This window comes from Rhinolophus sinicus, linkage group LG05, assembly GCF_036562045.2.
Source record: "Rhinolophus sinicus isolate RSC01 linkage group LG05, ASM3656204v1, whole genome shotgun sequence".
In the NCBI taxonomy this organism is placed as follows: domain Eukaryota; kingdom Metazoa; phylum Chordata; class Mammalia; order Chiroptera; family Rhinolophidae; genus Rhinolophus; species Rhinolophus sinicus.
Window position 1 is genome coordinate 169698154 of NC_133755.1, and position 12550 is coordinate 169710703.

Sequence of the window (12550 nt, forward strand, 5' to 3'; positions counted from 1 at the left end):
ACTATTATATAAGAAAGGAAACAATCATTGGATGACTCAGCTGCAAATTATATTTACAGTCACAACTGAAAATGGTTTAAATAAAAAAATATGATATTGGTTGGACTGGGGGAAAGGAGCAGAATATATGTGTAAGAGAGCTCAGGCCTCATCTAGCATATAATTTGAAATCAAAAAGTAAATGCTATATGGCATGGTGACTATAGTTACCAATACTATATTGTATATTTGAAAGTTTCTAAGAGTAGATCTTGAAAGTTCTCGTCACAAGAAAAATAATTGTAACTGTGTGGTGATGGATGTTCATTAAACTTAAAATATGGTCATCGTTTCACAACATACACATATAGCAAATCATGTTGTGTACCTAAAACTAATACGTTGTTATATGTCATTTACATCTCAATTTAAAAATAAAAGACATGCTTTAGAAGTAAGCACTACCAAATAAAAAAGTAAACACTGGAAGACACAGTAAAAGGATTAAAATGACTGGATTTAAGGAGCAAGATTGGAGTAGAGGGAAGCAGTCTGCTGTTTTTTATTATAAATCTTGACATTTAGGAAGACAACGCAAAGAATACTTGCAAATACTACTTTGATAAAAATTAAAATGGAAATAAAAACTTGCTGATGACCAAAATTTTAATTGAGGACGCATTTTTTGGGGATGATTTTACTATTCAAAGTAAGGTTTCTTTCTCATTGTTTTTGATTAGTGGTGATTTGTAAAGCTACATTTAATTGGTAACTTATGATTTAAAAACTACCTGGCTGGATGAGCTTCTGTTGAGTGGTCTTGGTTCTTCATTGACAGGGGTGCCCTCATTCTAAACCTGCAGGGGCTCCAGCCCTACCTTCCTTCATCATGGTACCAGTAAGCTAAATGAGCTATAAAACCAAATTCCCTTACCTTTGTTTGAGTGATGCCCTAAATTTTACAATGATAGGAGAAGGATTCCTTGCTGATTTCTACGTTTCCCCTCATCCCCTCCAAACCACAAAGATTTGAAACAGGCATATGGGCATTGAAATTTTCAGCTTTGCCTTTGGTTTTCCTGAGAGGATAGTTCTGCATTACTCGTATGGGCTTCAGCTCAAACATTTGAGCACTGCAGTTGTACTGGGGACTCTGTTAGATGTTCGGGGCTCAGAGATGAATGAGACACAACTTCTATCGTCAGAGAACTTGTAGTTTAGTAGGAGAGGTGGATAAATAAATGAGTAAGTGGGTGATTGAATACTAAGTTTAGCAATCAAAATATGTGTGTACTAAATAAAGTCCATTTCTACTTTCTGCTCATGGACACTAGAAGCTGTTTGCAGAGATATAAAATGACTATTAATATAAAATTATAACTTGGTGTGTATGTGTTTTGTTTGTTTTGTTTTTTTAGCTAATAGACCAGTTAAAGCCTGGTGGAAGATTGATATTGCCAGTGGGTCCTGCAGGTGGAAATCAGATGCTGGAGCAGTACGACAAGTTACAGGATGGCAGTGTCAAAATGAAGCCTCTGATGGGAGTGATATACGTGCCTTTAACAGATAAAGAAAAGCAGTGGTCCAGGTGGAAGTGATTTTACCTTCTGCTCTTTCTTCTTCCACACATGCAAGGTGAAAGGGTGTGGATTTTAAGACATTAGACTACAAGAGCTGCTTTTTTGGTTGTCACCTCTATGTTACTCCATTTTAACACCAGAAATTCACTACATTAAAAGTGTAGAAAATTTTGCATGGCCTGCCCTTCTTTTGGTTTAACTCACATCTTTGGGGAAGGGAGGGTGAGACTTGGTTGGCACAAAGGTGTTTTTTCTTTTTTCTCCTTTTAAAAGAGGCTTTCAGCCAGAGTTCAGTGCTCTCTCTAAGGAGATTTTATTATCAGCCACTCTGTTTCTATATTTACAAATCATTTTTACAGCTGCTGTGGTCATGGAAAAAAAGCTTTGGTTTGAAGGGAAAGGGCCATCATTTCATGCCTGTTCAGTCTCTGTTGTACCATTGTTATAAAGAGAAAGAAGGGAAAAGATACTTTTGTCCCAGTTTTCAAAGGTATCAGAATCCCAGAGAGGAGATTCTTCCTCTCAGCTTGATTTCTCTCTTTTAGTCAAGTTCAAAGATGTCTGACAGCCTGTGCCTATTTTACATTCGCTGTTGTTTCAGAGCCACTATTACAAATAAACTTCTGGCCATTCTATAGAACAGTCCAGCCAATTTTTAACCTACTTGATCTAAATTCCTGTATAGGGGAGGGGGGTTCTGTAAGCTCAGAAGGAGTGCCCAGGTCTCACAAACCCACCCAAAGGTCCACAGCATGCAGCATAATCCTCAGCATAGCATGGCTCGTGACAGTGCCCACTCGTGTTGTACGTCTCGGCATCATCGCCATCTTTGTTTGAGGCAAAGATGTCTCTTCTTCCTCTCCTCCTTTCCCTCCCCAACGCCTCCTGTGGGAAGGAGTGCGGTCAGTAAGTAAAAGTTACATTAGCTAAGATCCCATGAAATTAAATGCCAAAATAAAAAAGGCTTTATAGTGTCCTTGTGTTAGAATCTATTTTTATTTGACAGAAGTGCTTATTTTAAGGCAATTATTTGCTTAATAAGTAACATGGTGATTATAAGTGTAAAAGACCTCTCAATTTTGTTTTCTGAAAAGAGGAAAGGAACAATTTGATGAATGTTTAATTGCAAAAATGGTAATGAGTCCTAATTAAATTCTGATTGGCCATTTCTTATTGAGGATATCTTATTAGGAATTGCGTTTTGTTCTTCACTTAATGTAGTTCTAGCTGTTTTCTTTGAATTCTAATCTGGAGCACAGCCACTTTTTTAAAAAATATTTTTAAAAGCTATCAGTTTTATCGGTTGGAATCAGATATAGTTTTAACAGCTAATTTTGACCATCCTTCACTTTGCTTCTCTGGTTATACCACCGCAGAATTGTATGATTGCTGTTATATAAGTGGGGGGGGGCAAGCATATCACTGAAATAACTGAAATTTGATATCAAAAGTTCAGATTTCACTTATAACTTTTAAGTTTCTCATTTTATACACAATAAATATTAGTATTGAACATTCTACCTATAATTTAATGAAGGATAAAAGGTATTTTGTTTTGATAACCAGAGGTGGATTTCTCATGCAGCTAATGAAACTTAAGCCTCAAGGCCCTTACTTGTTTAGGGTCCTTCCTGACCTATACCTGATATTATATGAGTAATCTTGTTTTCAGTTTTTCTTTTTTTCCTCTTCATGAAGACGTCCTCCCCTCCACAAAAATTATATAAGCTTTAGGCTTCCACAACCTGTGTTCACCCCTTATAAAACTAAACTATTTTTATTAAATTAAGAATAATTTTTAAATTTATGGATAATTATTCAATTACCAAATATTTAAATGCATAAATACTTGTTTTTCTTTTTGGCCTTCAACTTTTTAAAACATTGAGCAATTTTGCATGTATGCATCATTGGAAACTTTTCTCTTGTTGTACTACGAGGCATTTCTTATTTTTTCTACTGTAAATTTTCTATTTGTTCAAGCACATTTTCCTGCATGCAAAGATGTAGTTCTCACTACAAAGATAATCAGTTACTGAATTGTAAATCTTGAATTTTAAAGAATATAAGTTTTAAGAATATAAAGGTGAAACAAAATTGTAAAAGACAACTACATTAAAAAAATTTTTTTGTACTGAAAATTACTAGAAAATAGGGTGCTTGAGAGGATAAAACATCAACATTTAATTTACAGTCTAAAGCGACCATTAATCTGTTATCTCTGTTTGTATTCATAAACTATCAGTCAGGTTCCAGGCAGGAAACAGTATTCAGCTAGGAATTTGAAGTGATTTTAATGAAGGGACTCTTCAAAGAAATATGGGAAAGGTTATGGGAACCAGTAAAGGATGTTGACATACCCAAGGAGCAGGGACACCCAGGGTCATTTGTTGTTAAATTTGTTAAATATTTGTCAGTGTGAGGCCCTTCTTAATACATTCATTCGTTTGATAGGGGTGTGTGTGCCCACTATGCCGGCACTGTACTAGGGCCAGGGACACAAACTGACCTTTCTTGTGGAACTTAGTCATGTGGGAGATCCAGAAAAATCCAAAGACAAAGATAAACAGGCAATTACAGGCACACCTTGTTTCATTATGATTTTCTTTATTATGCTTCACAGATACTGCATTTTTTTAAAAAACAAATTGAAGGTTTGTGGCAACCCTGGGTCGAGCAAGTCTATTGGTGCCATTTTTCCAACAGCATTTGCTCACTTTGTGTCTGTGTCACATTTTGATAATTCTTGCAATATTTCAAACTTTTTCATTATTATATTTGTTACAGTGATCTGTGATCAGTGATCTTTGATGTTGCTGTTTGTTTTGGGGTGCCATGAGCCATACCCATATAAGATGGTTAACCTAATCACTAAATACTTGGGCTCTGACTGCTCCACCAACTGGCTATTCCCCCATTTCTCTCCCTCTCCTTGGGCCTCCCTATTCCCTGAGACACAACAATATTGATATTAGGCCAGTTAATAATCCTACAGTAGCCTCTAAGTGTTCAAGAGAAAAGAAGAGTCATGTGTCTCTAAGTCAAAAGATAGAAATGACTAAGCTCAGTGAGGAAGGCATGTCGAACACTGAGATAGGCTGAAAGCTAGCCTCTTGCACCAACAGTCAGCCAAGTTGTGAATACAAAGGAAAAATCCTTGAAGGAAATTAAAAGTGCTACTCCAGTGAACACACGAATGATAAAGTGAAACAACCTATTGCTGATATGAAGAAAGTTTTAGTGGTCTATATAAAAGAACAAACCAGCCACAACATTCCCTTAAGCCAAAGCCTAATCCAAAGGAAGGCCTAACTTGCTTCAATTCGGTGAAGGCTGAGAGAGGTGAAGCTACAGAAGGAAAGTTTGAAGCTAGCAGAGGTTGGTTCAGGAGGTTTAAGGAAAGAAGTCATCTCTATAACATAAAAGTGCAAGGTGAAGCAGCAAGTGCTGATGGAGAAGCTGCAGCAAGTTATCCAGAAGATACAGCTAAGATAATTAAGATGGCTACACTAAACAAATTTCAATGTAGACAAAACAGCCTTGTATTGGAAGAAGATGAACTTTCATAGTTAGAGAGGAGAAGTCAATGCCTGGCTTCAAAGCTTCCAAGGACAGGCTGATTCTCTTGTTAGGGGCTAATGCCATTGGTGACTTTAACTTGAATCCAGTGCTCATTTACCAATCCAAAAACCCTAGACCCTTAAGAATTACACCAAATCTACTCTGCCTGTGCTCTATAAAACGAGTAACTGTCATCCAGGCTGGATGACAAGCACATCTGTGTACAACATGGTTTGCTGAATATTTTAAGCCCACCTTTGAGACCTGCTGCTCAGAAAAAAGATTTCCTTTCAAAATATTACTTCTTAGTGGCAATACTTCTGGTCACCCAAGAGCTCTGATGGAAATGTAGAATGAGATTAATACTGTTTTCATGTCTGCTAACATAACATCCATCCTGCAACCTATGGACAAGGATTAATTTTGACTTTCAAGTCTTATTGAAATAAGACTATAGCTGCCGTAAGATAGTGATTCCTCTGCTGGATCTGGGCAAAATAAATTGGATTCATTCTAGATGCCGTTTAGAACATGATTCATGAAGAGGTCAAAATGTCCACATTAACAGGAATCTGGGAGAAGTTGATTCCAACCCTCACGGATGACTTTGAGGGGGTTCAAGACTTCAGTGGAGGAAGTAACTGCAGCTGTGATGGAAATAGCAAGAGAACTACCGTGTTTCCCTGAAAATAACACCTAGCTGAACAATCAGCTCTAATGCGTCTTTTGGAGCAAAAATTAATATAAGACCCGGTCTTATTTTACTGTACTGTAAGACCAGGTATATATAGTATAATATAACATAATATTATATATATAATAAATACTGGGTCTTATATTACTTTTTGCTCCAAAAGATGCATTAGAGCTGATTGTCTGGCTAGGTCTTATTTTCAGGGAAACACGGTAGGATTAGAAGTGGAGCCTGAAGATGTGACTGAATTGCTGCATCTCATGATAAAACTTAAATGGATAAGGAGTTGCTTCTTATGGATGAGCAAAGAAAGTGGTTTCTTGAGATAGAATCTACTCTTGGTGAAGATGCTGTAAAGATTGTTGAAGTGACAACAAAGGATTTAGAATATTACACAAACTCAGTTGATAAAGTAGCAGCAGGATTGAAGAGGATTGACTCCAATTTTGAAATGTTCTGTGGATAAAATGCTATCAAACGGCATCGTGTGCTTCAGAGAAATCATTCGTGAAAGGAAGTCAATTGATGCGACAACCTTCGTTGTTATTTTAAAAAGTTGCCACAGCCGTCCCATCCTTCAACAACCACCACCCCATCAGTCAGCAGCCATCAACACTGAGGCAGAACCTTTACCAGAAAAAAGGTTATGACTCACTAAAGGCTCAGTGACGGTTAGCATTTCTTAGCAATACGGTATTTTTAAATTAAAGTATGTACACTTTGGTTTTAGACATAATGTTATTGTACACTTCATAGATTACATGATAAACATAACTATTATTATATGCACTGGGAAACCGAAAAATGTGTGTGGCTCAAAGTGAGCACTTTATTGCAGTATTCGCTTTATTGCAATGATCTTGAACCGAACCCACAATGTCTCCAAAGTTTGCACATAGAGTAGTGTATTTAGACGCTGCCTTGAGGGTGGTAGAGAGCAATTGAAGTATTGAAGCCTGGCAGTGAAGGGGTTAGAATCACACTTCAGAAAGCTAACTCTAGAGTCAGTAACAGGAGGTGGTTGTAGCAAGTCAGGGATGAAATGATGGCCTGAATTAAGGCAGTGGAAGTAAGGATGGAATGTGGTTGAAAAGAGTCACCGTTTTCTAAGTGCCCATCCCACGTTTGGGAATTATCGGAAAAGCTCCTTAGTTTCTTGCCAGGCTAGATGGTTTCTGTTCTTTCAGGTTTTCTTCAGGATTAATTTAATAATTCATCGTAGTACTTTCTGAGGAACCTTATTTCTCACCAGCTTTCCATCCTTCTGTTACTGAGGAATCCAGAGCTACGTGCAGTGCTCTATGAGCGTGAGACCCAGTATTTGCTGAGGAGATCTGATAGAAACTATAGAGGAAAAAAGGGAACTAGTGGGTATGCTGAATTTTACTGCCAAATAAAGCCCAAAATCTGAATGTAGACTCATGTCTCCTTATACTTGGAAAAATGTCACTTCTAATTTGGTGGATTAATAAAGGAGGAGAGAGTGCCAGACATATAGGCCGTTGACCTAGAATCTATAGTGTTATGTTCATGACTAAGGATGTGGATAATAGTTGTATTAGTTGCTTCATAAACTATAGATACTTAAAAATTTCTATATCAGTATATATGTAGAAATCAATATATTGTTAATCTTCTGGTAAGTTTTGTTTTTACTACCCACAAGAGTCAATGGAATAAGTTTTCTGTGGTTTGTGAAATTGAGGAATGTTTCAGGGTTCTCATTCCATGCGCACTTTGTTTAGCATTATCTTTTTAAAGTGCTATGCACACGTGAAAAGGATATCATGAATCGATTGGGCATTTCTAGGATTGACAGGATAGATCCTAGGGCATCTAGTTGATCATGTGTTCCAAATTGTTCTGTGTTGTCCCTTCTAAATTTCTTTACATATGTTTCAACATTATGACATGTTTTGCATCCTTAAAGGCAGGGATTTATTCTGTTGCTTTGGAATTCTTTTTATGTCTTTCATAATGCTTTATACAAAGTGAATTGTACACAGCCTTTATTACCTCAGAAAGCTCATTAACTAGAAAACATTCATGGATTTTAATTGTTTTATTTGTTCTTGGTAAAGAATATATAATACTAAATGTTAGTAGCTTAGAGTTATTAACCTAATAATTAAATTATGCATAATTATTTATTATATAACAAAATCACAAATGTATACTATTATTAACCTAATGAAAATATTTAGCACATGTATGGCAAATTTAAATGGCCTTTCTAGAAATTTAGGACATGCTACTTTTTATTATAAATAATCTACATCTGTAATTAAGTCAGATCAAGATATGACACAGAATTTTGAACATTAGGAGCATTGAAGTATTAGGGTGTACATTTCCTTCTGTTTTTAACAGTACTGTTACACCAAAGTAATGCATGTGCATTATAAAAATAGAAAAAAGTACAGAAATAAAGTAAAAGTCACTCATAATTCCAGGGCCCAGAGGTAGCCACTATTAACATTTAACATTTGGTCATTTTTTTTACTCTTATCCATAGATCTATGTACATCTCTTGTAATCCCGAGACCATACAGTAACACTATATTGTTATCTTTTTTCATTTCATAAAATATCATCAACATTGTTCACATCATTAAACATTTTTTAGAGTATGAGTTTTCCTGTTTTATTGAGATATAATTGACTTACACTGTTGTATTTTAAGTGTACAAAATAGTGCTTTGATATATGTTTATATTGCAAAATGATTACCACAGTAAGTTTTATGGTTTCTTGTCCTATGTTCAAGTCTGTAATCCACTTTGAGTTGATTTTTTGTGTGTATACAGTGTAAGAGAAGGGTCCAGTTTCCTTCTTTTGCATGTGGCTGTCCAGTTTCCCAGTTATCAAAGACACTATTCTTTCCCCATTGTGTGTTCTTAGCTTTTTAATTAATTGACCGTATATGTGTGGGTTTATTTTTGGGCTCTCTATTCTGTTCCATTGATCTATGTGTCTTTTTATGCTAATACTGTATTATTTTGATTACTACAGCTTTGTAATATAGTTTGAAATCAGGAAGTGTGATGTCTCCTGTTTTGTTCTTTCTAATAATTGCTTTGGCTATTTGGGATCTTGTGATTCTATACAAATTTTAGGAGTGTTTGTTTTATTTCTGAGAAAAATGCTATTGGAATTATGATGGGGATTGTATTGAATCAGTAGATTGCTTTGGGTAGTATGGATATTTTAACAATATTAATTCTTCCAATCCATAAGTATGTAATCTTTCCATTTATTTGTGACTTCTTCAATGTCTTTCATTAATGTCTTATAATTTTCAGTGCACAGATCTTTTGCTTCTTTGGTTAAATTTATTCCTAGGTAGTGTATTCTTTTTGATTCAATTGTAAATAAGATTGTGTTCTTAATTTCTCTTTTTGACAGTTTTTATTAGTACATAGAAATGCAACTGATTTTTGTATATTGATTTTGTATGCTGAAACGTCATTGAATTAGTTTATCCTAATGATTTTATTTTTTATTTTTTGGGTGGAGGCTGTAGGGTTTTCTATATGTAACATCATGTCATCTGCAAAAAGAGACAGTTTTACTTTTTCCTTTCCGATTTTGATGCCTTTTATTTTTTTCTTGCCTAATTGCTCTGGCTAGGATTTCCAGTACTATGTTGAATAAAAGTGGCAAGAGTGGGCATCCTTGTCTTGTTCCTGATCTTACAGGAAAAGCTTTCAGCTTTTCACCGTTGAGTATGATGTTAGCTGTGGGCTTGTCATATGTGGCCTTTATTATGTTGAGGTACGTTCCCTCTCTACCCAGTTTGTTGAGAGTTTTTATCCTTTTTCTTTAAAAAGAAATTTTTTTAATGGCGAGGATATTTGGAAATGTACTGTGTTGTTGGGCAATAAGGATATTTGTTTATGATGTCCTTAATGCTTTGCAACAGGTAAATAAAATGTGATAAATTATTTAAAAAACAATAGTATCTTCAACTCATGTTTTTAAAAACACAAGTGAAGTTAATTTATAATTAGAGCACTTCTCAAGTGTTCATAAATATTTTCAATGCTTGCATGATTTTAAGTAAAAGCCATTCTATGAGACTTATGGTACTTAAATTACTTAGAAGAATATATTAAGAGGAACTAGACTGATGCTTTATTGTTTAAAAGGAAATCCAGTACTGTATGACCTGTGTCATACAGCTTATGGGAGAAATAATTTTTAAAATATTTTCTTGCACTATTATGAAATTCAGTTTTTGTTTTTTTAAGTATCTGATAATCCCTTAATTCACTACTTACCTGGGAAATGTTTGCTCTTTATTTGCCTTCCTTTCAAATTTATTTAAACAATGTTTTAAAAACTTTTTATTAGAGACAGGTTGCAAGAATAGTACAAAGAACTCCTGAATCTCTTCATGAAGAGTTGCCAATTACTAACATTTTTCCATATTTCCGCATTTGCTTTCTCACTCCCTCTTTACACACACACACACACACACACACGTAATATGTTTTTCCTGAATCATTGGAGATTTGTTGCAAATACCAAACTTCTTTGCCTCTGAAGTACTTGAATGTTTACCAGTGTTTTTGTCACTCAGATTACCCTCGGATATGAAGCTTTTAGGCTTTTCTGGTAGCTTTATTTTTTCACTTTGAACAGCTTGATTGAGGTATAATTGATATACCATACCATTTATTTTAGATTGCATTTTTATTCCTTCCTTCCTCTCACTGGCAGTTGCTGGTACAGTGCTCCCCACCTGGCTGAGCGAGTGGTTTCTTTTGGAGCTGATAAAGCTGCCTTATGAAATCCGCTGACAGGTATATTGTACCTACAGATGATGCTTTTTCTCCCAAAGACTTTGGGTTGAGATTGACCCACTCAGCAATTGCTAACAGATACTCGAAGCGAAAGGTGAAATTTTTGTCCAATTTTGTGAATGTAACTGTAAAAAATTATTTGAACTCTTAAATACTCAAGTCATTTTACAACAAATAGTATTAGCAAGATCCTAGATCTAAAAGTTATCATTTTTCTGAATTTTTGGTCTTGAAGGAAGCAGGTTATCTATAGAATTAAAACGTAAAGAATTGAGGCCCTTTTATTTTCATACTTCATTCTGGAATTAGCATGAGAGATGTTTGAAATGGCTGATTTCCATTTTTGCTTGGACTTGAGATCATTTGCTCCTTTTTTTTTTTTTTAATATTGCTTGGGGATCAGTGTATTCTTACTGATTTAATAGCTGTATCTAAACTATTAGAAAGCCAAATTTGGTCGTATGTCACTCCTACTTATATATTTCTCTTTTTCCTCCCAGGGATGAACTGTAAAAGCAACATCAGCTTGACCAGAATATAATAATTACAGTGGATTGCTCATCTCAGTCCTCAAACCTTTTTGAAAACCAACAGCATCACAGCTTGTTTTGGACTTTGTTACACTATTATTTTCAGCATGAAAATGTGTGGTTTTATAGGGTTTCTAATTCTTCAAAAAGGCACTGAAGCCAAATTGGTAGACAAAGAATGCAAAGTATGCATCTGTGTATTATGACTTCAACTTGCCCACATTTTACTTTAAAATATTAAATGAAGGGTTTCTGCAAAATGGAAAACTTAGTTTGTGAATTGATTTGGAGGAGTGGTTATTTTTTTCTTAGACACTTAATTCTGTTCCAATATTAATTTATCAGATTGCTTTTGTGCATCAGCTAATACCACCATTCACAAGTTAAGATTCTTTGATTTTTGGATGTCTGTTAGATGCTACTAAGAAAATAGAGATGAGCTTCCTTTTTAAAGCTTTTGATGTGGTGTCATAGAATAGCATGTTGTAGATACAGTCGGCTGCTTTTTACCTTAAAACTAAGCATTTGTAAATATTAAAACTTAAGAAGATGGCAGGTGATGTCCCTTAACACTCGGCTGTTCAGATTGGACATAACTGACATAGTTCTTCCTTTCTCCCGTTAAAAATTATAGGAGACTTGTAGCTCAATATTGTTTCTTCTGTTTCTAATTTGCTGCTGATAATGTATATGAATTTCACGTGCTGTGTAAGCTGTGTCCTAGTTCCTGAACAGTTTATGCAGTGCTGCTTTGCCAAATAAAGTTAAAAGCAAAAGAGGCATTGGTGGTGTTTGAATGTAGAAGGAAGAACGGCATGTTCACCGGCTACAGAATGCTGAGCAAGATCACGGAGAAAAAATTGTTTCTGTGGTTCCCATTTTGTGAAATCTGGGAAGGTGGGAGCATTAACTGAACTGTAGATTTGTAGAATGCGACTCTGTTTCGTGAGGACAAGGATACCTCATTTATCATTTTTCTTTGCCTAACACAGAGCTTGTCCTCTTGTAGATGTACCGTAAATGTTGAATGAGTGAGTGAATGAGTTGACTGGATGTCAGGGGAGAGCAAAGGAGGATAAATTTATCAAAACCCATCTCACCTACACATGGACTTATTCATATAATGACTATAAATCAGTGTCTAAGAAGGTAGTAGTAGCACTTTGAGATCTCGTTTAAAGGTTGTGGTTTTATAACGTTTTGCAGTGAGATCTTAGTTTTTCTCAGGATTCTAGAACTTGAAGCAGTATAAGTTCTAGAGCTAGCAGAACTAGCACTCCCAGCAAAGCCTTTCCCTCTAGTGTATAAGTGTGTATGATTCTAACACAGAGATCCTTAGTGAACTGTGAGGCACCTCTCCCCACCTCCGGAAGCCTTAGACATTACTTCTTTAAAAATGGC

At 35.4% G+C, this 12550-nt stretch overlaps 1 protein-coding gene across 3 annotated transcripts in view; it reads left to right on the forward strand.

Moving 5' to 3' along the window:
• The window catches only part of PCMT1 (protein-L-isoaspartate (D-aspartate) O-methyltransferase), a 45731-nt gene extending 33800 nt beyond the window's left edge, over positions 1-11931 (forward strand). The window contains exons 7-9 of one of the 3 annotated variants that reach the window (XM_019746917.2): positions 1398-1567; positions 10537-10619; positions 11120-11931. In XM_019746917.2, coding sequence (XP_019602476.1) covers positions 1398-1567; positions 10537-10606 — 240 coding nt within the window. In that variant the 3' untranslated portion in view covers positions 10607-10619; positions 11120-11931. Of the gene's footprint in view, positions 1-1397; positions 1615-10536; positions 10620-11119 lie in introns of all 3 variants that reach the window. The other 2 variants (XM_019746919.2, XM_019746918.2) reach the window with 2 other exon arrangements.
• Positions 11932-12550: the final 619 nt, after the last annotated feature.